Source organism: Papio anubis, chromosome 9 (assembly GCF_008728515.1).
Source record: "Papio anubis isolate 15944 chromosome 9, Panubis1.0, whole genome shotgun sequence".
Classification (NCBI taxonomy): domain Eukaryota; kingdom Metazoa; phylum Chordata; class Mammalia; order Primates; family Cercopithecidae; genus Papio; species Papio anubis.
This window is the reverse complement of record NC_044984.1, coordinates 72,538,507-72,564,612: the sequence shown is the minus strand read 5'-3', so window position 1 is coordinate 72,564,612 and position 26,106 is coordinate 72,538,507. Positions and strand designations below refer to the sequence as shown.

Genomic DNA, 26,106 nt, shown 5'->3' with positions numbered 1-26,106 from the left:
GGGTGAGGAAAATGAGGCGCACAGAGTTTGAGTAAATTGGTCAAGGTCACGCAAAGAATGACAATGTTGGGATTTATACTTAGGCAGCCTGAAATTGCATTTAGCAGAACTGCATTGAAGTTTTGGCTAAATTCAATGTTTGTCTGAGTAAGATGAATTGTGGAAATTTCCTTATCTCCCAAGTGAGTGAAGGAACAAATGCACTGATTATAATCCATTATGGATGATTGGTCTATTTTAACTAATACCTTTCTTTTTTGCTCTATAACTATTCTAATTCAGAAGTTTTCCTGCTTTTAGAATTAAAATCCTACTTATACCATCACAAATATACATTCCAATTACTGAGTTTAAAGTGATTTCCAAGATACTTAAAAAGAAATTACAATTTTAAAACGTTTTCTTTCTATAATCTTCTCTATTAAAATAAACAAACTACCACCAAAATAATTAGTTTGCTTTAAAATAATCTTTAGAGCTAAAAGTTCAAAAGAGGATTTAATGGAATAAAAACAAAGAAACATTTATTGAGTTAATTTAACTCAGTGAATCTCAACATTTTATTTTATATTGTTATTTTGTCATCGGGTATTTAGGAAAACTATTCAGAGTTTTCTAAAATATTCACTGAATAACTATCATCGAAAAAGATAAACTGATTACCTTTATTTACTTGAAAGCTGAAGCCCTTTTTATGTTTATACGATGGAAATTTGCATATAGTCCTATTGACGGCATATTAATAGTGCAAGCAACATTTTAAAGCTTGACACTTCTTGATGCAAAATTATTCATTTTTTTTCCATACATAGAAACCACACCATATTGTCAATAAATAATTCCACTTTAATGGCAAAGTAATAATTTAGACAGATACAGGGTGCACATTTGCAAAAAAATATATGCAAGCTGGTTTACAAGCTAGAGGAACAATAAACCAATAGAAAATACATCATCCAGTTAAGTCCATTGACACCAAGTACTTATTGTTGGGGCTTTACAAAGACTACAAAACTTTTCAGATGATTTATTTCACTGTTTCTGCCTATTTACATGATATGTTACATCAAAATGTACAAAATATAAAATGTATACAGACAAATGTTTCACAAACTAGTTTAAGTTGTAAACTAGGTGGACCTACTGGGATGTATTGCAGGAAATTCTGTTTATGCTCATGTTTGGACTGTGTTTCTCAAAATGGCAGGGAAAGATTAGCAATTTTCTTAGATCACATATTATACAAGGGCAACTAGTCACTCATCCAGCTACATATATTGATGTTTCACAACAGATTTGATCCATGTTTGAGGCTTCAAAGTCAGGGTGACAATTCTATGTGCATAAATTCAGTTCGGATTTCCCTTAGGGCAATAGCACCGTGTAAGGACCTGTTGACTTTGTGACACTCTGAAAACTGCACAGACGTTTTGTGGTGGTGGTGGTGTTCTATAGCAACTGACCCATTGGTGGTCACAGAGAGTAGCACCAATTACACATCCTAAAAGTAACACATTTTCACACACTCATAGAAGAAGTCTATACCATGGCCTAGCCCTTGGGTTTCATAAACTTAAAACCTGTCCTTTGTGTGTGGTGGTAACTTCTCCAATGACTGATCAGTTTTCATGCACTCTCTTTAAAGCCTGCCATGATAGATGTACTTTCAGACAGTTTTACTTATCCAAAAATATATTGGCTTCATGTACAGTTTTGAAGCATGCTCACTCTAGCACTGATAGCTCCTGCATAGTCATAACAACTGTAAATACAGGACAAACACACCAGATAATACAGCTTTGAGGGTTTGCATTCTGTATTTGTTTGCAATGTACAGGAAATCTCAGCAAGTGAAACACCTCTTAACACCAACAGGATAAAATACAATTTTGTTTGTGTTTGTTTCGATTTGTGCAAGTTTTAAAAATTATTATTTACAATACCTACCCAGTAGACTGTGCAAATCTAACCTTCTTTTACAGTATAAACGCTTCCTCCTCCACAGTGACCTTACCGCTTCAGCGTTCTTTAATGCTGAATTTCTCATGTACAACAATAGCAATCAAAACAACATGCGTCAGAACTAATTTAAAAAAACAAGAACAATAGGGAAGGAAAGCCGAATAGTTGTGCTCATGCTGCATCTAGTGCTTCCAGCCCTGCTGGATAATAGTTCAAAATCTCCTGCCTTCTGAAACTCTTTCCCTTAGAACTGGATGGAATTTCGCCACATGTCTTAGGTTTTAAGTGACGGTCAAAGAGCATTTCTGGGTTATTTTAATATTTTGGAGGATAGGCAAAGCGATCTCTTCACAAGGCTAAAAATACTGATCTTTCTCCTATCTATTTCTTCAAAAAAAAAAAAAAAAAGAGAGAGAGAAAGATATATAGAGATGAGGCTACTGTGTTAACTGGTGTTGCTTGGTTGTAAATGAAAAGACAGTGGAAATTACTAATGGTTTAGGATTTAAACCAACTGTTAAACTGTCGTAGAAATCTGTTTTAAGGCAGTGAGACAGCACCATAGGAAATTTTCCTTCTTTCACTGAAAAGGCTCAAACAAATAAAGCCCTAAAAAAGCCTTTTATCAGTGTTGACTAATAATTGGTATAAAACTCTTGTTAAGGGAGTGGGAAGGTGGTTTAAAAAGACCACTGTGGTAAAAACAACCTTATAAAACCAGTGACTCATTACTAAAAAGTTGGTGGAGCACATCATGAGAACGTGGCAGTTAGAATTAAATTGGCACTTCTCCAGTTTGCCACAGTAGTGTTTTTCTGGTGGTTGCACAATTCCATTTGTGCTTATGGAGGACTGGCCTCTTGGATTTGTTCTGGAATGGGGTGAGCGCACAACACAAACACTACTGAAGCCCTGTGACCAGCACCGTGTGGCACAAAGGAGGTTGGACGGATCAGAAAGATGGACCCTGCCTGGGGAGAACAGCCCCTCAGAGGAAACAAAAGGAAGGGACAAAAAATGGTCTGCATTGTAAACTTTTAAAGAGGAAACAAAGAAAGTCCAGTTTGGCTATCCCATGTGCAATCTATTCAGTTGCCCTGTCATTAGGGTCCTTTCCAGTTGAGTAATGGAGCCTTCTATTACTCCACAGATATAAAAAATGCTTAGAAATAAACTAAAGTTAAGCTTCCATTGCAATTTAGCATCTTGGCGGTTCAGACTTAGTTCTGCTGCCTCCTTGGAGACCACAACTCTGGGTCAGGGACCTTGACAGGGTGCTTTTATACTGGCAGTGGTTTAGTGAAAATACCTTTCTTTTGAAACATTTTTTTAAAAGCAGAGTCTTTTCCCCTAACTTTTTTCACCCTCTAGAGAGTAGATTCAAGAGACGAATCCAAAATGTCTTCATGGTGGCTGGTGCTTTCGCTGTCGCAGCTTTGTGTGCTCGAGTAATTGGCTGCTTCTTGGAGTTTCATTAGCATATTCATCTGAAGAAAGAAAAAAAGACATCGATGTAGGCAATGATGCATTGAGTAAGCCAGCCCATAAAAAACAAGGCCCTGAGCCACACCGAAGAGCTGTCTTATGCCATCCAAGTGACACAGGAAAATAATTTTAGATTTTTTACTCATTGCCCCTGGCTCCTACGCTGTTTCTCCCAAACATGACTACAACACCAAACCATAAGGACAAAATAGGGCCTCTAGATAACTCTTTTATTTGGGGTTGTGAATGAATACTGCTCCAGCAGGGAGACTGGAAAGGAAACTGTATCACAGCTGGACATCTGGGTTCGTTGCTGGAAAGTACGCCAAGCTTCCCAGTTTTTTGGCTGGGAGAAGCAGAAAGCATTGAATGGCAACTGAAAGTCGTGAATGTTCATACACACACAGACGCACACAGAGGCACACACGCACCATCCCTTGAGAGAAGGAGGGGATGGAGAGGAATGAAGCCAGCTGCTGCACACAAGCACACCATCTGCTGTTTAGGAGCTGACCTCGGGAGGAGGTGACTGAATGAAGCGGACCATGAGTGTTTGAAGAGGGAGAAGGAAAGAATTACTGTCAAGTTTGTGTTGTTGAATTTCTGGCTAAAATATGATTGATATATCACTGAAAACAAAAACCATCATCTGGAACAATAGCGGCTGTCTCAAGTTTCCCAGCCTTATAGGAGAATGGTAATGTTTGTTCTAGTAAAAGGGACATATGCATGAAAGCACCTGGGGAGAAAGACAGCTAGCATTTCCATCTATTATAAAATAAAGAGCAGTCACCTTGCTTGAATTTTGATAGATCTGGAGCGCCACTGTTAGACATGGACTTTTTTTTTTTTTTTTTTTTGAAAAAAGACTGTTTAAAGGCAAATTGTGAATAAATGGTTCAATGATTTTAGAAAGCACAGAAAAATTGGCACATGTCTTTATGACGGTAATGGACTTGTTTTCTTATCAAGGGTTTTGATAAATTGTAACAATTTTTATATTACCTAATGCATACTAATTTTATTATTCTATAATCAAAAGGTTTTTTTTTTTTCCAACTTACAGAAATAGAAAGGAGAAATCTAAAAAACGATTCCTTGGTCACACGTTAAGCTATGCATGTTTGTGTGCTCAGTATAAAATGTGTGCTTGATAAATGCTTGTGAAATAAATGATAAACTGGTAATCACCAATTTCAGCAATAATTCCTTTCTGACAAAGAGACTACAGTTATAGCATAGTTTGAAGTCATTTTAATAGTCCTCAGGACAATATGTTTTAACATAATTTTCAATCTAACTCTCTTAATTTATTAAATAAGCTACATAAGGTTATGAAATAAAAGTAGTTGGTGGTAACTTTTTAAACCCAGTAAGCCAAAAAGTCAAATGTCTCCTTCAGCATAGTTTCTCTCCTGCTCTCCTCTCTCTCTCTCTCTCACCCACACTCCCACCTTCCTACCTTCATGTCCATTCATATTCCTTCTCCCATTTATTTTATCAATCTGTCACTCATTAGCAGCTGCCTGTATGTTCAAGCATTTGGGTGAAACTGATCCATAAAATAAAACTGAGTTTTGAGCACTCAAGTAATTTAGTAAGAGTAGACATGATAAATGATATCTTTTTTAAAAGATACAATTGTATCTTAGGCACAAAAGTTTGAAATCACTTGAATGCTGGATGTTGTAAAAGTTTCATTGTGTAATAGTATTGTCATTAAAGTCTTAATTTTTTAAAATGGTGCCATATAGTAAATATGTTCCATTATAATACATTCCACATCTCAGATTCATAATAAATGAATACAGTGGGATTTACTTTGCCTTTGCCTAGTATTATTTTGTGCATTCAAATCAAGGGAGATTACAAGAGAAGATTATGTATGATTTAGTCGTTATCGTGATACATCACAATTCTCCAAAAAGTATTAATATTTTTCCTCTCTTCTTCCCCACTTCTTCCCCACACTCACTACGATGGTTTGCATGTGATATGCCCCTTCCAAAACTCTTGTGGAAATTTTATCCCCATGGTGGCAGTGTTGGGTTGTGAGTCCTAGTAGGAGGTGTTGAATCACGGGGATGGATTCCTCATGAACAGATTAATGGCATTCTGGTTAGGGGTCAGTGTGTTCTCACTCTGGAGGGAATGGATTAGTTCCTGTGCGAGAGCAGGTTATTAAAGAGTCTGGCTTCTTCTCTCACCATGTGGCCTCTCTGCACACTCCCACTCCTTTTCCACTTCCCACCATAAGTTCATGCAGCATGAGGCCCTCACCAGATGCAGCTGCCCAATCCTAGACTTTCCAGCCACCAGAACGATAAGCCAAATGAATCTCTTTTCTTTACAAATTGCCCAGCCTCAAATAGTCTGTTATAGCAACACTAAATGGAATAGGACATCTATAGTCATAAATTTAGTGTTTATCATTTCTAACACCTTGATCAAGTCCTTATCATCACTGTTACTTACAAATCTGCTAAGCTTCCAGATTCCATCCTATCTCCTTCAATCTGCCCTCTCTCTACTCTGTTACTAAAGTGATCTTTAGAAACTGCAGATCTAACTAGGTAAGTCATGGCTCAGACACCTTTGATGGTTCTCCACTGTCTCCGTGATAAAGTTTTAACTTCCTGCAATGATAAACAAGGCTTAGCATGATCTAGCAACTGTATACTTCTATAGTTTTAATTCCTACTGCCAACTGGTGTGTAGTTCCCTAAACTCATCATTTCTATTATACTGTCATCTAATGTTTCACATTCTATTTCTTTAATTTTGGTTGTTTTCCTCCAACCATATGGTGAACTCCTATTAATCATTCAAGATCCAGCTCAAGCATCTCCTCTGTAAAGCTTTATTCTAACTGCTTCCTCTATGAACTCACAATTTTACCTAATATGTGCCTCTATTATGTTACTGCAGTTTATATAGTTAGCAGTGTCTCTTCGCTACCTGATTTTAAGCTTCTTGAGATCAGAAATGATACTGTAGTTATCTCCTGATTACAAGGTCTTAGCATTAAATACTTATTAACATTCGCTTTGTTGTTAATGGTGAATACACACTGTATTTTTTAAATAATGTGAGATATACCAAAAACTTGCATCCTTGTTCAGATTCAAAAAGTCTCTCTCCTATCTTCTTCAGTTTCTTTGCTATACTCATTGCTATGGGGATTTCTGACACTAAATAGTGGATGTTTTCTAGGATTTCTGATTTAGAATGGACTGAAAATACATGTTGGCTTCATGCTAGTAATTACAGAAATATATAGAAATACAAAGAGATAGATCATCACCAGCCTGACCAACATAGAGACATAGAGAAACCCCGTCTCTATTAAAAATACAAAATCAGTCAGGCATGGTGGTGCATGCCTGTAATCCCAGCTACTCTGGAGGCTGAGGCAGGAGAATTGCTTGAACCCGGGAGGTGGAGGTTGTGGTGCGCCGAGATCGTGTCATTGTCCTCCAGCCTGGGCAATGAGAATGAGACTCCGTGTCAAAAAAAAAAAAGCAAGGAAGCAAGCAAGAAAGCAATCAAGAAAAATAGATTGAAATATTTATTTTTTAAAACCAGAGAAAGCCTGCCAAATATTTAGTTTTAGATGATGTCTTTTACCATTTAGCATGCAAGACCTCACAACTCCGTTTCTTAAGATGTTTAATAGAGCAGCAGGTTAGGAACCAGGAATTTTTTTACCCCAATTCTCATGCCAGAATGGGAAACCCTGAATTTGTTTCCTGTCCTAGAAGACAAGTGCATTCAGAGCCAGGAAAAAAAGTGCTTTATGGGGTGAGCTGACCTGGACTATTAGAACCGGGAAAGTTGAGGGCATTTCCTAAGGGTTTCATACTCTACAGACTAAAACTGAGAACAAATCTTACAAACACCTCTCCTTATAAAACAGACACGTTACATAAAAACTGCAGAGGTAGGACTGGAATTTTTGAGGAATTCAGATTAAATAATCCATACTCATATACTAAAGCTTATGTTTACTCTATTAATCATTCTATCAGCAATGATTTAGTGTATGCTCACAATTATGCTGGATCCAAACCAATTTCATCACCACTGTTGATTCCTAACTACGAATCATCTAAAAGGTCAGGTACCATGTAATAAAAATACAAGTCTGGGCTCTTAAGGAATATATCACCTAGATCAGAAATCAGCAGGAAATTCCTGGAATCTAAGTAGGTCTATGTATATACTTCAGTGATTTTATGAAACTCTTAAAATTGTATGCCACATTTTCAGTGTGTATGCATTTTGCTGGGGAGAGGATCTTGAAAGTTTATCAGATTTTCAACAAGAAACTCCCAAAATGTTCAGCTGAGATAATGATGATGACGTGTGTGTGTCAGGGTTGTTGGTGTAAGAGTATTCCCTAAAATATCAAGTAATTTTATGTCCTTAGGTATAGTCATAGGTTATGATTTTTGATTATTTATGTTTTGTGCTTGTTTGAGTTAAGAAACATAATGAATTTTATTTCAGTATCTTTTCTTTCTGTATTAGTTGTAAAAGTCCAATAAGCTGTTTAGTCATAGAATGGTGAGAACACTTCACGTTTGATACCAATATATTGAAAGTAATCTGTAAAAATAAAAAATAGATACATAAAAAGCATTTTTTCCTAATAATACTACATACTTAATATTTTCAGAATATTCATACTTTGGAGTTTTACAGACTTTTACTTCAATTATTACACTATTTTAAAAAGTAAATAAAACATAACTTCCATTTGACTTCCAAGTTGGTTTATCCTTCGCTACAGTAGGCAACAGAAGACCCACTCTATAAAATTAGTCAGGTTAGTTGATACAGCAAAATATTTTTTAGTTCTCCATAAGTACATTATACCATAGTTTTTTGTTTTTCTATAAGAACAAAATTGAGTTTTCTCTTAAATGCCTATTGAATTGAGTCATAATATAGAAAATTATATTTAAATAAATATATATTAAATTAAAAAATTATATACACAATTTAATGGATAATAAGAGAAAAATTATAGTCTAGGAGTTCATTCTGGTTATAATGTTTCTTGTTTCTTTTTTAAGCATACAAGCTTGGTTTTCACTTTAAGATTTTCATCCATGGAAAGCAGACCAAAGATAACAGGGTTAAAACTGTTCCAAATATTGCCTAGGATAACAAATGTCTTTGCTAGAAATGACTAAGTATTAATGACTATACACCGCAGTCAAGATTACATAGGAAAAAACGAACATCTGATTCTTACCAGGGGATCTCCTTCTGTGTCAGTTTGAGGAATGTGCTTTGAGGTTGTGGCTTCCTTAGTGGATGTGCAGCCTTCATATCCAACGTCTTCTGGTCGCAGCTGAAGTAAGGCTGGGCTCTCCTGAGGCAGAGATGCTGAGCTCCATGGATATGTGTCAAGCACCCACTTTGAAGGATCTTCCCATGGTGTGCGTTTCCCATACATCTAAAAGTTGACCACGTGTTTAGCATATATAAAACACATCTCTATTCAGTAAAAAAGGGGACTACTAGTTGGATGTGATTTTTTGACATATTGAGTTCTTAAGGGACTTTCAAGAGAATTAAGTATTTGCATACAATTTTCCAGATTTAAAACATGTAACTGTCTACACAGCTCACTTTAAACTTGAAGGCTAGACAAAACAAAGCTGAATATTTGGAATAGATGTCAGCTTTTCGGAAAGAATATACGGGAGGTTTATTATAAATAAACATAGAAATGACTGCCCACATTTACTTTTACTAGTAATTTGACAAACCAAGAGAAAACTAAAGGTTGAAAAATAAAAGCTTCAATTATGGAAGATTTTTAAAAATATGCTTGACATTAAGTAGAGGTGTCTACTAAAGTGTACCTTGGAAAGATGGAAATAAAAGAAAAGGAACTTATTTTTTTCTGCCTAATTCACTCTACTCAAACTTTCTTTTAGAGTAAGAATACTTTCTCTAATAACAATTTTCCCATGATCAACTTGCTCTTTAATCCCATTGCTTTCTGTAAAAACTCTTTTTAGATGTTTGTGTTTCAGGCTACTAGTACAAGAGGATAAAAAATAGGAAACTGAGTTATCAGCTTTGCAAGAACCCTTATTGTGCAATTTGCCCAATAAGGAAGAGCTGATATAGCCTGGGTAAAGTACTGGCAGTGGAACAGAAGAATTAGATAAATCCAAGGGATGTTAAACATTTTTAAGCTGGAAGCAAAGCTGAATCCAAACTAGAAAGGGCACCCTGAAGAGAAGAAATGAGACATTGTTTTTTTTTTTTTTTTAAAAAGTATAATATTACCAGGGCACAGAAAAAAGTGAAAATTAAGAGAAGCGGGCAGTAACATAGGGACACTTGTTTCTTAAATTACTTTCCCTCCCCATTTGACTTGCTGGACAATCCTGGTTAGCAGGTGCATATTTGGTCTCAGATGACATACTTTGGTTTGTTGTTAGATGGTTGTTTTGTATAGTTTGTTTTGGTTCAGTAAAGACAAAAGGGAAAATGGTGGACATTAACATCATAAAAACTTCATGGACCGCCTTGGAGTTTTCTTTTGAGTTTCTTCTGGAGAAGTTGGACTTACCCAAAATAAAAGGGAGTCTAGGTACTGATATCTGTGCATTTCCTTAGGAGATGATAACATAGGTAACAATCATTATACCTTTATACATTTTTTTTTTTTTTTTTTTTTGAGACCGAGTCTTTCTCTGTCACCCAGACTGGAGTCCAGGGGTGTGATTTCGGCTCACTGCAAGCTCCGCCTCCCAGGTTCGCGCCATTCTCCTGCCTCAGCCTCCCGAGTAGCTGGAATTACAGGTGCCCACACCATGCCCAGCTAATTTTTTGTATTTTTAGTAGAGACGGGGTTTCACCGTGTCAGCCAGAATGGTCTCGATCTCCTGACCTCGGGATCCGCCTGCCTCGGCTTCCCAAAGTACTGGGACTAAAGGTGGGAGCCATGGTGCCTGGCCACTTTTTTTTTTCTTTTCTTTTCTTTTTTTTTTAAATAGTTATTTTGTTTTAGAGCAAAAATTTACTCTCAGTTATAAACTTACTTTACAGATGTAACGTATAGCATGCTACACAACTTAAACCAATTGAAGAAAAACGTGTATAATTCTTGGAAAGCTTAATTATGTTTATTTGTTTGTTTTAATGTCAGTCTAGAATCAATCAATTCTAGGTTTTCAAAGAACCAGCCAGGACAGCAAAATTGGAAGAGACCAATGAAAAGCTAAATGGGCCAAACACTGTATTTCCGAGTGAAATACATATTGTAGAAAAAGAATTGAATAAAGAGAAATCTAAATATTCAGAATGAGATGAATTGATAGCTTTTTTTTTTTTTTTTTTTTTTTTGAGATGGAGTCTTGCTCTGTTGCCCAGGCTGGAGTGCGATGGCCGGATCTCAGCTCACTGCAAGCTGCGCCTCCCGGGTTCACGCCATTCTCCTGCCTCAGCCTACCGAGTAGCTAGGACTACAGGCGTCCGCCACCACGCCCGGCTAGTTTTTTGTATTTTTTTTAGTAGAGACGGGGTTTCACCGTGTTAGCCAGGATGGTCTCGATCTCCTGACCTCGTGATCCACCCGTCTCGGCCTCCCAAAATGCTGGGATTACAGGCTTGAGCCACCGCACCCGGCCAGAATTGATAGCTTTTTAAGAAAGAATCACCAGAATAAAAATCAAAATCCACTGTGTCACCAACATCTTTTCCAACTAGAATATCTGGCAGAGTGCATTCACCATAAGATTTTTCACCAAAAATAATCAGCCTTCATCTGAAGAGATTGTTTTATTACTCTAAACTTTGAGTGTCATTTTTGCTACCAGGCTTTGTTTCTCCACTTCTCTCTCCAATCCAAGATTCTTTGGTGCCAGTACATCCATGGGAATGGATCATGACAGATATGATTCCTTTGCTTCTTGCTCCCCTAGAAATATTTTCAGCTGATAGACTTTTCTGGCCTAGCACAGTCTTCAATAGCAATGAAAACTGTCTACCCACCAAAGGATTTTCCAATTTTTCCCTTCTCATGTGCTGGATTCCCCTCCTTCAATAAGCCCTATATCACGGTTGATTCATCTTTCACACTAACCTACTACTAAACATCCTGAACCTTAGCAAGAAATGAGACATTTTTATCCCTCTTCAAAAATAATTTTGAAATATCTCTCAGTTTTAGTTTGAGAAACTAATCCTTCAGTGATTATACTTTTGCCCAAATGGAAACTTTATAGAATTATAATTCTCCAAATAATGTTCTATAAATAATATTTATTTAAATATGAAAAAAAGAACCCATGCGCCTTTTGAAATAAGATCTAAGAATGCTAAGCATTTTAGATATTATCATTTCAGGGTTTTTACAAAGATTCCTTTGCTTTCTATCTATTAGTAAGCAAATATTAAATGGGGAGACATTTATTTATAAATACTTAGATAATGGTTTATTAAAACCAAAACCATAGCTAGAGAACAAATAATGTATCTAAATATTAACTTTAAAATTATGAGTTCTAAAATTTTCATAAAATGATTTTTTTTGAAATAATCAACTTTGAAAGAGTCAACTTACATCCTAGGTAGTATAATAGTTTTAGAAGAATTCTGAAACACAATACATTATACTTGAAAAATAAAAACATTTGTGTAAGCTTTTATTTTGTTGGAGGCACTTGCTTGGGATAGATTGGCTCATACCCTTGAAAGTGTTAGATTTGATTATTTAAATCTAGAGTAGAACCAATCAATCGCATTATTTAGGATCTTAGCTTTGTCTCTGAGGCTTCAGAGTATCCTCATAAAATTAATCATGTTCACCAGAGCTATCATTTTAGTTCTGAATACTGCCATGCCATTCTACTAGATGAAGAGAGCATGACAGTAAAAGGGAGTAAAAGAGGCAAAATAGATGGACAATTTTTTAGATAGTAAAATAAAGACAACACAGTATTATAGATGATAGAATGTGGAAAACATAAACTATATCTTAATTCTAGTAGTAGTTGTAAAAACCAGAAATAGAGATGTCTTGGCTGAGTTATTGAAAAGGAGATGAAATTCTTCCTCAATCGAGTGATTATGTTAAATAAATTTTAAAGAGTTTTATAATTCTACAATTTCAAATCAAACTTAAGGAAATAGCAATACTTATGGGAAAATGACATGTATTTTGTTGGAGAAACAGGGATTTCTTTTAGTGATACATTTTCATTTTTTAGTTAGGAAAAAACAGAAGGGCCTTGGTTGCAGGGCCTCAAGATATAAGGCACATGAGAGCAAGAGCAAAGAAGCTGTGAAACCAATATGTCATAGATCAAAAGACCAACTGACTCTCTTAGAATTTAGAGTACTCCCTCCAAAATAGTAAAGAACCCTGCAAGTGATATTAAAGGGCTTCCAACAATGAAGTATACTAAAAACAGGAAACTTATAAGCAAAAGCTACTTGTTAAAAAGTGTGTGAATAAAAGGAAAAAACAATTCCAGCCTGAGCAACCTGGTGAGGCCATGTCTCTAAAATAATAATAATAACAATAAAAATAACTGAGAGTGGTGGTGTGTGCCTATACTCCCATCTACTTGGAAAGCCTCATCACTTGAGCCTAAAAGTTTGAGACTGCAGTCAGCCATGGTTGTACCACTGCACACTGACCTGAGTGACAGAGTGAGACCCTGTCTCAAAAAAAAGAAGAGAAAAAGAGAGAGAGAGAGAGAGAGAGAGAGAGAGAGAGAGAGAGAGAGAGAGAGAGAGGGGGGAGGGGGAGAGGGAGGGAGGGAGGAAAGAAGGAAGGAAGGAAGGAAGGAACGAAAGAAGGAAGGAAGGAAGGAAAAGATAAAGGAAATTATGTGATAAGAGTATAAATGGTCAAGGCTCATGTAAACATGGCTGTGTCATAAGATGTAGAACTGTGCACTTAATTAGCTATCTAATAAAAATAATCTGTAAACATCCATGACAACCATTTGGACTTAAATGTGTAGTTGTTGTAATAACTGTGCCTTTTCTTTCTCTTACAAATTTGTTCCCAGAACAGGCAAAATATTACAAACTATTTGCTCTTGAAAACTTTATTGCTCTATTTATATAGTTCATGCCTTTAACTTTCTGCATAAATACCCAGATTTTCTTTTGCTTTTAAAATAATTTTTTTGCTTTTTTTTAAAAATAGTAATGAAAATTGAGTACTATACCTGAAGACCCTCTCTCACTGCCTCCAGAATATAAGGTACTAAAGAATAGTTCCAGAGATCCATGAACCACACTCTAGAACCTTCTACATCCATGGGGCAAGGAAGGAAAAGTCGGGGACCTGAGAAGAAACAAATAACAAAATATTTTAAGAATTATATTTAATAATCTAAACACATATCGAGACACCATTTTGGAATATAATATATTTCTTGCAAATTCCTAGAAAATTATATTATTGGCCAGCTTGCTTATTATTAAAGCATGTTTACTGAAGACCCAATATCCTAGCCTCTTCTATCTTTTTACAATAAATATTAATCTAGGACACAATATACTAGAGTTAGGAGAAGTCATAAAAATCATAATCCAGTTATCCTGTTTCATTTTACAAGCAAGAAAGCTGTGCTGAAATGAATTGCCAAATATAAAACATGTCATTATTTGCAGCATTGGGAACTGGCATGAGTGTTCTGGTCCCAGTGTAGAATTCTTCTTCCTAATCTAAACTGTGTTTACAGTGAGTACATTTTTATGATGCATAACAATGTGAAAGAGACTTCTGTACATGTAATTAAAGGAGGAATCCAAATATAAATATCTTTATGCAAACTAAAAGAGAAATAACTCAGTTGTGTCTTCATGAAAAACACAAAACACCTAAATTATCTGCAAAACATCTAAATTATCTCTAACTAAAATCTTTCCTCACAACTTTATTTGACATGAGCTATTTAGCCAAATTTGTTTTTTAGCATAAAACGTATCCTAAATTGATACTCTTCATTTCCAGTGGTTATCTGATTTTTAGATATTTGTCCATAGTGAACTTATTTGATCTCGGTAATATTTTAGTAAAACATAACTGTCAGACAAAGTGGATTTAATTGGAGATACAAAGAAGAAGAAAGTAAACTTTCAGAAGGGAAAAAAATAAATCTTTGGAAGCTTGAAAAAACATTAGATTTGCTTGTTATTTTCTACCATCCAATCTGGCCATCTTTACCAAGTACTGTTAGTTCTTGGAAAATGACATATTATAATTTTGGAACTCACCAATGGTAACGTCAGAAGAACTGTGTGTTTCCAAAAAACTGTTGAGATGATGCCACGTCTTAGGAATCCAATCTATAATTTTGACTAGGTCATTATTGCGAATGTTCCTTTCAATTTCTATCTCTATGAGTTTTCTTCGAAGATATCTGCCTAAAAAGCCTTTCACTGGTTCTGTATGATTTGCACATAATACCCACCTACAAAAAGAAAAAAAATCAGATTTTTTCTATAAATTAAATTTTACATTCACAGTGATTCTTTATCATTATTATTTATTTATTTATTCATAATTACTTTCCAATAGAAAGTAATAATGTTCCCATTTCAACTGGTGGCTACATTTTAATGATCAAAGGTGTTAGGAGGTCTACTAGCATGAGAACTATAATGTAGCTAACTCTACTTTTTGAGCTAAAAAGAAGCTCATGTGCGTCAGAAGTGAGGGGGAGTCTACATGCTGAACACTCTTCTGTAGGAGAATCACAAATCCTGAAATAGCAACTCTCTTCACATTTCTCACGCTTAGAAGGAATATGCTCTACTTTAACCAGGGACACAGTGAACAGAAAAAACATTTACTTTTCTTTTTTCTTTCCTTATGTTTTGTTTCGTTTAAAGAAACACATCTGATTACAGGTTGAAGATCATGAAATGTTCGCTTGAGAAAAGAGTGTCAGAAGTGAGAATTATTTTCACACCGCAGGTCATCTCTGGCAAGATTTGTAAAAGTACAAGTGGAAAAACAACCCCCAAAAACAAACAGAAAGAAACAGTGCCAACCCCCTCCCCTGCCCACACACATACACACACACCAAAAAACAAAACAAAACAAAATCTTCCACTTAACTTTACCTGAAATTGTGATGCAGCTCTAGATTTGGTGATGAAGAAACTCCCTGATTCATTGTTCCAATAATATATGGACTAGAAAAAAAATAAAAAGAAAATTTTCATTTACTGGAGGTAAAGTGATTAATTCGTTAAAATTATCTTAGAAAACTACTAGGATAGATATGGATTATTCCATTTCAATATTTGTCTTTTAAAGGGTAATTCTGTAATGGAAAATGACAAAGATTACTAGATTAGAAATTAACACTTGAGTTTCTAATTCCAGCTCTGGCATCAAGGCAAGGCATTTTCTCTCTCTGAGCCTGAGTATATTTGTAATTTACATTATTTGAGTAAAGAGTTTAGTTAGTATAATCATAAGGGTTTTGTCCCAGTCTAACATCTTATAATGCTTATGATAAAGTTCATTCATTTTTACTATTTTAATATTTCAGTTATGTTAAAGATTATTAATACTGTGAGAAAATTTATATTCTTTCAGTCCTTATTTTATGCTGATCTGTTTGTAACTTCAAAAAAATCTCTAGCAGAGATAATTGGAATATTTGCCACTATTAAAACTAATTATTTTATGTTGATATTCTTATATGTCCTTTCTTTAGAGGCCATGTCACAATGAATCTTTAGTGGGTTTTAAGATTTTTTAATACCTTACTTTAACCTTTCCTTTTATTGTAAATATTTAAAATCATACTCATTAATAGAGGGAGCTATATCTGAATGTATTGTTTATCTCTATAGAAAGGTTGAATTTAAACTTTGATATGAACTGAGAACGAAACCAGAGCTCTAAAGGCTCCCTTTAGTTTTTAATTTCTATGATTAAAACCATTCCGTCATTGATGGTGGTTTCCCAAATGTTCATCATGTCTGCAGAAGCTAACATCATCAAGGAAGTACTGTTTCCATAAAAGTGCCTGGGATATGGTTGTTGAATGAATACATAGATATTCTAAGGAATGCATATGGAGTCTTTAAAACTATGGTATATTATTAAAGAGGGTTTCTCAAATTAATGGCAGCCATTGTAAGTCTAAAAATAATAGCTACTCGGGTAGTTCATATGTTAATTAGCTGGAGTTAATCATTCTACAGTGCACATCTACTTCAGAACATCATGGTTTACACAATCAATATGCACAGTTTTATCTGTCAATTTAAAAAATAAAAATTAAATATTAAGGAAATTTAAAAAATTAAAAAAGAAAATGCATACAGGCACAAGAAAGCACATTTGATGATAATTATTTCCTATTTCATTATTCAAAATATTTGATAAGCATACCATTTGTTGTATTTACAATTGAGAAAACCATTGAAGATATCACTCAGAGAGCCCACATGATGAAGATTATCGAGAATTATTACAACTGGGAGCTCCACTCCATTATTATCAGCACTGCACTGTTCAGCCAGGTTAGCTAGATATTGTTGCAATTCCTTTTAAAAAATGAAGAAAACAGATATGTCAATGATAAATTTATACTAATGGCAAGCTGTTAATATTTTAGAAATAGCATGCTTTGTCCTCTATTCAGTTTCTTTCATTAAAGTCATAGATTATTCAACTGATGTAAAATCTTTCTCTACAAATCAAAAACCATATATTGCTGACAGAATAGTTTTTTAAATAAAAGTGAGGAAAAGGAAAGCAATAGAAGATCCAGTACCAAACACCTGCAGCAAATATAAAAGTATAAACAAGAAGGCATATTTCTCAGTGGTTTTCTCCCTGAAAGAAAAGCCAAAATGAGTTCTTAATATGAACTCTTATGATAAACCATACATATTGAGATTTTATTCTGAGTTTTGGTATTCAATGATAAAAGTAAATTTTAGCAACCTTAATATTTCAAGTATGAACTAAATTCAAAATGGCACTTCTGAGGTTCCACTAATATTTTTAGTATGTTAATTCCAATTCATGTAGATGGGGTATATCTAAAAATACAGCCATAGGACCTTGATAAAAGTACACTTTTTATTTATTTATAATCTGCATGCAATTGTTGTAATTTTAAACAAAGACAAAATTAGTTATATGTCACCTGGTGAAATATAACATTAGCATTTAGCATCTCTTGAGTTTCTTGGTTCTTTTACAGGTATTATTCCTGTCTAATAGCTTTTAATCTAAATATGATAACCAGTTTGCTGATTGACTGCTCTCACAGATGGGTAGGCCAGGAACATAATTAGGTTTCTTAAAATTATCCTAATCAGTAAGAACATTTCCATAATATTTGCATATTTACAATGACATTTCCAATTTGCAAATCGTGCTCAGGGTTATAAAACAATTCCATGATTCTGGTTTCTGGCAGCCAGGTAAATATGTGAATTGCTCACTCTAGATGCAACCTCTCTCTGTCTGTAACACCACTGCTGAAATAAAAGTAGGAGATAAAACACAGGCCAGGATTTTGAGGCATTTAGTAAGTTTTATTTATGTTGAAATATAAAAATGTATTAAAGAAATAAAGTACTATTTGTTTTCTATTGAGCTAGTCACATAAAATAAATCTTGCCTAAGACACAGAATGCAGAAAAATATGTTTAAAACTGTTGAATATTCTGGAGAATTCTATTTACTTTAAAAGAAAAAAATAAAATTTATGTCAGTAATTTAGCTACATTAAGTCACTCATTTGTTTATAAAATATTCACTGTCTATCTGCTACATTCATAGCCTTAGACAAAGCCCTGGGTATACAAAAATAGTGAAGTCTGATTCCTGCTATCAATGGACTGTAAGTTGGTTTAACATTTATTATGAACTGCATCAAGTACTTTTCTGGACATGGGGACTACAAAGGGTAATCAGGCTGTTTTCCCTGTAAGCTCTAAGAGTTGTCACATTAGGGACTTGAATTTAAATGATTTCAATATAATATCATAAATATATTAGGAGATATGAGAACTCAAGGGAAGAGATTTAGCCTAGCTGCTGGGTGTCAAGAATGGTTTTCTGGAGGAGGTAACACTGGAGCCTGAGTGGGGTGGTAGGCACACAGGTAAATGATAATTTACAAAATGCAAGGTAAAACATTCCATGAGAGAAGATAAAGGAGGCATGTGGCCTATAGGAGGGAAAGAGATTAATTCCAACTGGAGCATCCTGCTGGCACCAAGGATTTAGAGATAAAACACAATTTCTGTCTTTCAGGAACTTAGAGTTGATAAGCAGAGAAGCAGGTCAGCAAGTCATTCACAATACAGTGTGCTAAGTGAAATGCACAAAACATTATAGGTAGACTTAATCCAGACTTAAGGTTCACAGAAAAACAGAGTACAGTGGTTAAAAGGGGGGGAAAAAAGATCGAAGTCTAAAGAATAAAAAGTGAAACCTGAAAAGTATAAGTGTATGATGTGTTTTGGGAAATAAGTGTTCTGTTGTTACAGAAAAATATAGTACATGCTAGTGGTGGTGGCAATAAAAAAGAAAAAAAGACTTTGAATCCATGCAGAAGAAGTTGAATTTTATTATATAAACAAGTGTGAAACATTGATATGTTTGTTTGCTTCTTTGTTTTCAGTAGAGGAAAGCAATTTATTTATCCAAGGAAACAGAAATGTGAAGGATAGAAGAATTAATTAGAAATGGAAATAGCATTTAAGAAGCTTATTACCTTCCTGGAATAGAAGGTCAGGCATATACATATATAACTATAATTCACAGTCAAAATAATACATTACTTCAAAAATGTATAGATCAAAGATTTTGTTTGTAGTATGTAAAGATTGCTTGTAGTGTCTGGAAAAGGCATTGTGGGAGCACTATTATTTGCTATTATTCTCTTATTTTTAAGATTGGGTAATATCTTGATGCTTAAACATGAGAGAAGAGCTTTCCAAATACAGAAGAATAATCAGTCAGAAACATGAAAATATGATACTCATGTAGGAAAAAAGCTAAGAATATGTGTTTTGTGAAAGGAAATGGTGGTAATGAAATTGTAAAGAAAACTTTGCAACCTTAAATGATTAGTAAGATCACTGGACATTTCCTGTTGGCAGTGAAGACACATTCTTCTGCTGACCTGACTAAGTCATCACAATTGTGATTTAACATGTGGCGAGCATATTGAAAGGAAGAAGCGAGACCAGCCAAGAGAATACTGAAATTATTGAAGCCTAGAGATACTAAGGGACTGAACAAGGAACAGTGTGACGTTTTTGATCTAGTACAGAAATCAATAAAAAAATTGAAAAATTTTAATTTGATCCGATTTTAATTATGAAAAGATATTCTATGTTCCATAAGGTGAATGAATATATCCCAAAAAAGAGAGAAGGGAAATTTAAAGGAAATTGTATATCAAGCAGTTACAAAATAATTGTAGAAATCCAAGAAATAGAGGAGGATGTTAATCTGGAGGGTGATTGTGTTGGAAAGGAATAGAAGAGGATAAACTTATAATACATGTTTGGGGCTGCAATTGCCAATTCTCAACTTGTATATTTAGTAGGTGAATAGAAACATATGTGTAGGATGATAGAAAGCTTATAAATTTGGGATAGTGGACATGGCTGATAGTGTTTAATTGAAGTCAATCACACAAGTCAACTCAAGTTGAAGCCATGAGAGTCATCCAAAGGAGAATAACAGTGAGAGAGAACAGAATAGTTCACTATAGAGAAAAACAATTACATTTACTGGGAAGAGAAGGAAGAGCAGAGAGGGGAAAAAAACTGAAAAGGAATTTACCAGGGAGTAGGAAACAAAGAGAAAATGATCATCATGAATGTCAGAAAGAGAGAGAGACAGTGAGGAGGCACAAAGGAATTAAATTTCATAATTAGCAGGTCACTGGATCATTTTTGGACAATCAGAGCCTTTAGATTCTAATTCTAATGTGGCTTTCTTTCATCTCGAGAGGGTAGTAGATCCCTTGGGAATCTGATGGTAGGTATGAACCAATGGATGTAGAAACAGGCAAACACAAATACACTTTTTTCATACAGCTTAGGAGTTTTTCACAGATTCCCTTGAAATAACTTCATGATACCCACTCTAGCTTGATGAAAATGAAGTATTAGATTGAGACACTGATGTACTGGCATTAAAAGTCTTTTTTCCAGATCTAGTCAGGTAGAAGCAAACAGGCATATCTACCAGATGGGAGTTGGCAATGAGATGAATCCCATACTCTGAAACTACAGGTGGAACACCACAGTTACATAAAAGCAGTAGATCACTGCTTTCTCAGATGCTGACGCCAGACACACTAAAAAGGAATCCATCAAGTCCAGGTTTCTGATCTTTTCCAACCTAACATTACAAATGGCTTCAGCTGGCCGCGTATTCTCTACTAAATCCATCTCTAGCCTTCTGGGCCTACTATATCGAATGTCACAAAGTGTAATTGTTTATGTGTACTGCTCTCAATCAAAATATTCCAGCTGGCAGCTTGAGGGAGGGCTTGAAGTGTGGGAAGAGGAACAGAATGTAAAGTGCAGAGGTACCAAAAACATGAAAAGATGTTTTTCATTTGATGATTTGTTGTTCGAGTTTCTTCTTTTTTTTTGAATCAGTAAGTGCTTTTTGGATTTGTCTCTTCAGTGCTATCTATGGCACAGCATAAAATGCGTCAGCATTTACACAGCTCGTTTTCAGGAACAGGATTTCTTATTTCAGGCCTCATTAGCATTTGACTTCAGTAAATCTACGCTGTTGGTATCCCTAACACAATCTCAACTTGTCATCCCCTCTTTTTTTATATTTATCCTCACTTACCCTCACCCCCGACTCCCAAGAAAATAGTGGGTATTCTCTGTCAATTTGGCAAAACTTGTCCACATTTCCTGGCAATGAGTTTGTATTCAGCATTACTGATAGCTTGCTCATATCTTCAAACCATAAAGAATAACATAAAAAGATATATTTTTTTAGTTATACTTTGTGCTTTCTTGGGAATGAATGCTACTGTGATTTGTTCAAGAGTTTCTTCCTGGGCTGGGTGCAGCGGCTCATGCCGGTAATCCCAGCAGTTGGGAAAACTGAGGCGGGTGGATCACAAGGTCAGGGGATTGAGACCATCCTGCTAACATGGTGAAACCCTGTCTCTACTAAAAATGAAAATAAAAAAAATTAGCTGGGCATGGTGGTGGGCACCTGTAGTCCCAGCTACTCGGGAGGCTGAGGCAGAAGAATTGCTTGAACCCAAGAGGGGGAGGTTGCAGTGAGCTGAGATCGTGCCACTGCATTCCAGCTTGGGCAACAGAGCGAGACTCCGTCTCAAAACAAAACAAAACAAAATTAATAAAATAAATAAATAAATAAAGAGTTTCTTCCTATGACTGTTTCCTAGCATCATTAGCTCTGCCAATGCTTGGCAATGGTTTTCCCCTGCCCATTACTTTGCAACAAAGTACTGAACTGACCTAATAATGGCACAAATGATTGTCCTCTGGAAAAGCAAAAAATAAGAGTGTTGGAAATATTTCATCAAAAAAGTTAACAGGAGACTAACATGTTCTTAACAGAACATCTCTAAGCAATAAACTTTTCTTCCTAAGCTGAGATAGATAGATAGATAGATAGATAGATAGATAGATAGATTAGATAGAATTTACCTATTTTGTTTTGGCATGTCAACTACATTCTAATGAAGCTTCATCTATTTAATTCAAAACTTGATTTTAAGTGATCCTCAACTTTATCAAAATGTCATGGTCTCCTCCAATAAAACTATTTTCCTCTTATTTTCTAAACACTTTTTTGTTCCATAAAAGAAGTACCTTGTAAAGAGTTTTCTCATACCAACATTGAGGAAAAAACAAACACTGAGGATGACTAACAGGCCTTTCAAACCTTTCATATTTTTTGACAGAAAATATTTAACACTGTGCTAAAAGGCTTTTATATAAAGATATGAGAAGACAGAATTCATTGGAAGCATTAAACATGTCAGCTGAAGCAAACAGACAATTGTGCTCTTCCTACGTTTGCTCAGAGAAGAGTCAAATATTCTACCTCAGGTTCTATGTCTTTCTTTAGATGGTGGTTCAACCACGATTTGAATAGGTTTGAGTTCCAAGGAAATACTCAGATTTTACGTATTGCATTTATTTAACTTTAAGAGATCTCATTGTGTTTTATGTACATTGTTGTTCTTGAAGGATACATATAAGACAGTTTTGAACAAAGATGTGTGTGTGTGTGTGTGCCCGCACATGCACACTGTGCATATGTGTGTGTGTGTTTGTGAGAGAAATCTTCACCTGGAGCCAAGGGTTATAATTAAAAATTCCAAGCAACCCCTATGCTTGCTACTTGTGCTGTTCTCTCTGTCTCATACACACACAGACACACACAAGCACACACACATTTATTTAGTCTTTAGAATAGCCCTACTATTGTCCTCATTTTACAGGTGAGAAAATTAATACTTTTGGTTCATTAAGCTATATGCCTGGCTTATTTCAACAATCTAATGGGTTTGGGCTGCTCTTGGGAGTCACGTTTATTTCTGAAGATTTGCAGACTTAAGGTTTCTGAGAAACTGGGACAGTTTAGATCATTGAACCAGGTTATCCTTGAAAGAGTAATGCGACCTAGTATAATTGGGATTCCCTCAAGGTATTGCTTATAATAGTTGCAGTTCCCCAAGAGAAACTTTTAGGCTTCATTGATTCAGACTTTAATAAATAATTACAGGTAAAACTAGGTTAGTGTTAAAAATATGTTAGCCATCAACTATTTCCTTGTTAGGATTTTTTATTTTACTCAGAAAATAAGAAAGTACTGGCTACGTTGTATAGGCCCTCATACCTTTCTAATATCTGAGTGTTCAGGCTGATTACTATGGCACATTAGACCTTAGTTGGTGGTGAAATTGAATGTTGTTAAGTTTCCTAAGGTTCCTAAACAAAGATTTTAGGGAGATGTGACATAAGCAAATTGCTGCTCCCAGAATTTCTGCTTGGAATATTCTAATTATTGCCAAATCTCCGCTGCTGCAAAACCCATGTTATTTCCTACTTATCTATTAATACCCAACAAACTATTACCCCTTTATAAAGCTCTGATTCCTCCAAGCAAAGTTATTCTTCTTTGTTGCTCATGCACAGACTTCTTTCTACTGTAACACTTACTAGGTGGATGTCTAAGAGAAACCATGAAATAGGGGCCCTGTCATATTATTCTGTATATTCCCAATGCCTTGTGGAGTACCTGATAACTGAATGTTACTGAAAATAGCAGTCTTGTTCAAATTCATGAAACAGAGTTTGGTCACTCACCAGGTTATAATTCTGGTAAAAAAAAAAAAAAAAGATGGATATTCTTTTCCATGTAAAACATGGAAGTCTCTCAAAATCTTGTAATTTGATTGCTTAAAACCCTTATGGATAAATTGCAGCTGTTCTCTTAGAATTCTGTAACATACCTTACTTGACTTGTGGTCCACATTAAAAGTGGCAATTGCATCCTCTGTTTTCTTCCTCCCAGATTTGGTTATTACATATTCAGCAAGTTTGTTTGCCAAATAGGTCTTTCCGGTACCACTCGGTCCTGAGAGTATAATTCTGTGATGCTCCATCAACAAGTTAAAGTACCTTTGGGTAATTGGTTTAGGAATCAGTGTATCAAAAACGAAACTGTCCAAACTATTTTCTTCTACCCCTGAAAGAAGAAACAAAAGAAAGAGCATGACTTATTGTTCTTCATAAGCTAGAATTTAAAATATCATGCTAAACAGCAACAGCATTGTTAGTCATAGGAATAGAGTCCTTGCAAAATAATTTCCAGGTATTTCTATCCCACAAATATGTGTTGCCATTTCAAGGAAGAAAATGTATCAGTAATATGGGAGAGTGAACATCTAAACAAAAGCAAGCTGTTTCTTTTTCTTCAGACTTCACTCCACTGTCTACTTCTTGTTTTCACTTGTTTCCAGAGAGAAATGGAAGCATTATAAATGCTATCATCACATCTTTTATTGAAGATTATTATCTTTGTTAAGAATAAATGTGAAGATTATACATACACACACCTATATATATATATATATATTCCAATGCCTTGTGTAGTACCTGATAACTGAATGTTACTGAAAAAAATACATATATATGCCATATATATATATGTGTGTGTGTGTGTGTTCTTTCTTTTACTTTCTCTTCTCCCCATCTCCTTATTCTCTTCTATCTCTCATTATGCATCCTAGTTGTGCAACCACTTAAGCTTTTGAAGAATACAAATTGTTATGTTTGGCAAGGAATTAAGAAAGGAGTAACAGTATCTCCTTTTACGAACCCAATTGCCTTCATCATAAAATCAAATATTGACAAATTCCTCTATTAATTCACAGTTTATACAGATGTATCCTGATTCTTTAACATAAATAAACAAGGAATTATGAAGACAAAGATGCTTCAGATATTACATTAGCCTATAATTAATCACATCATCTAAAGCAAAGAAAATTCTCAGAACTTTCCATCCTTGATTCTTAACTTCTATTCCCTATTCCTGGGGGGTATTTATTAGGTATACATATTTTAAAATCAGAGATATATCAATGAATATATTACTTTGGAATATACACTAAATGTTTTGAATCCTTCTGTAATGAAAGATGATAATGAAGAAAATCCAGAAATTTGAAATTCCTAAATCACATTCCTTTTTGTGAGTCTTGAATCTTCAAATCCCAGAACCCAAAGAACTTAATTTCCTTAGATTCTAGTGTTTTTAGTAGGACTGTAGTATTTAATAGTTTTGGTATGAAATGAGTCATATTGATTTTTAAAATACTACAGAATTTTCAAATAGAAAAATTTAAAGGGAAACTGGCCAAAAAGGGGCAGGGGGGAGAATAAAGTGTTGCTAAAAATTATATTTCTGCCTTTCTTTTCATTTTCATTTTTACCTTTGAGGTTCACAGTGATGATGTTATTATCTCCAACAAGGTATCCACAAGGCAGCAATTCAGGCACTTCTAGGTTATGGGATCTAATTAAGTCTCCTATACAGTAGCTAGCAATGCAGTCAGAGCTCAGACCAAGGCTAGTGGAAGTATCAATTCGGAATACATATTCCTACAATGGTACACACAAAAAATAAAGTCAAAACAGAGGTTCAACTCGTCTACAACAAATACATAACTCACAGGGATATAGAGCTAGTTGTCAAGAATATTAGAAATGTGTAATATAAGAACTGTTAATATCAAATAGCACAAAGAGAAAGCTTTCCTTATTTGAGGAGAAGAAAACAAGATGTGTCTATGTTATCGAAGTTAAGGGAAACAATTAAACATATTTGAAAATTAATGTTAGAGTGTCTTGCACAACATACCTTAAAGAGACGTCTTATTACACCATCTAAGACATCCCACTTGGTTTTTCCACTAACACCAATGGATCCTATCAAATATGCCTGAGACTTCTGATCCTAAATAAGAACAAAATAAAGTAAGATAAAATCCAACCGTGTATCTTTTTTATTACTATGTTTTCTACTAAAATTAGTTAATGTAGTTGTTGTTAAGACTAAACTATTTATTAAGCCTATGGCTTCTATAGTAATAGACATACATG

At 34.9% G+C, this 26,106-nt stretch overlaps 1 protein-coding gene across 12 annotated transcripts in view; it reads right to left on the bottom strand.

The window, feature by feature from the left end:
• Positions 1-825: 825 nt before the first annotated feature.
• Positions 826-26,106, bottom strand: part of NAV3 (neuron navigator 3) — a 946,218-nt gene continuing 920,937 nt past the window's right edge. For all 12 annotated transcript variants that reach the window (XM_021923304.2, XM_031651088.1, XM_021923300.2 and 9 more), the window contains 9 exons: positions 25,865-25,960; positions 25,437-25,605; positions 23,952-24,187; positions 16,847-17,001; positions 15,562-15,633; positions 14,710-14,906; positions 13,656-13,774; positions 8,708-8,911; positions 826-3,449 (listed from right to left, as the gene is read on the bottom strand). In XM_021923304.2, the coding sequence (XP_021778996.2) occupies positions 3,330-3,449; positions 8,708-8,911; positions 13,656-13,774; positions 14,710-14,906; positions 15,562-15,633; positions 16,847-17,001; positions 23,952-24,187; positions 25,437-25,605; positions 25,865-25,960 (1,368 nt within the window). In that variant the 3' untranslated portion in view covers positions 826-3,329. The remainder of the gene's footprint in view (positions 3,450-8,707; positions 8,912-13,655; positions 13,775-14,709; positions 14,907-15,561; positions 15,634-16,846; positions 17,002-23,951; positions 24,188-25,436; positions 25,606-25,864; positions 25,961-26,106) is intronic.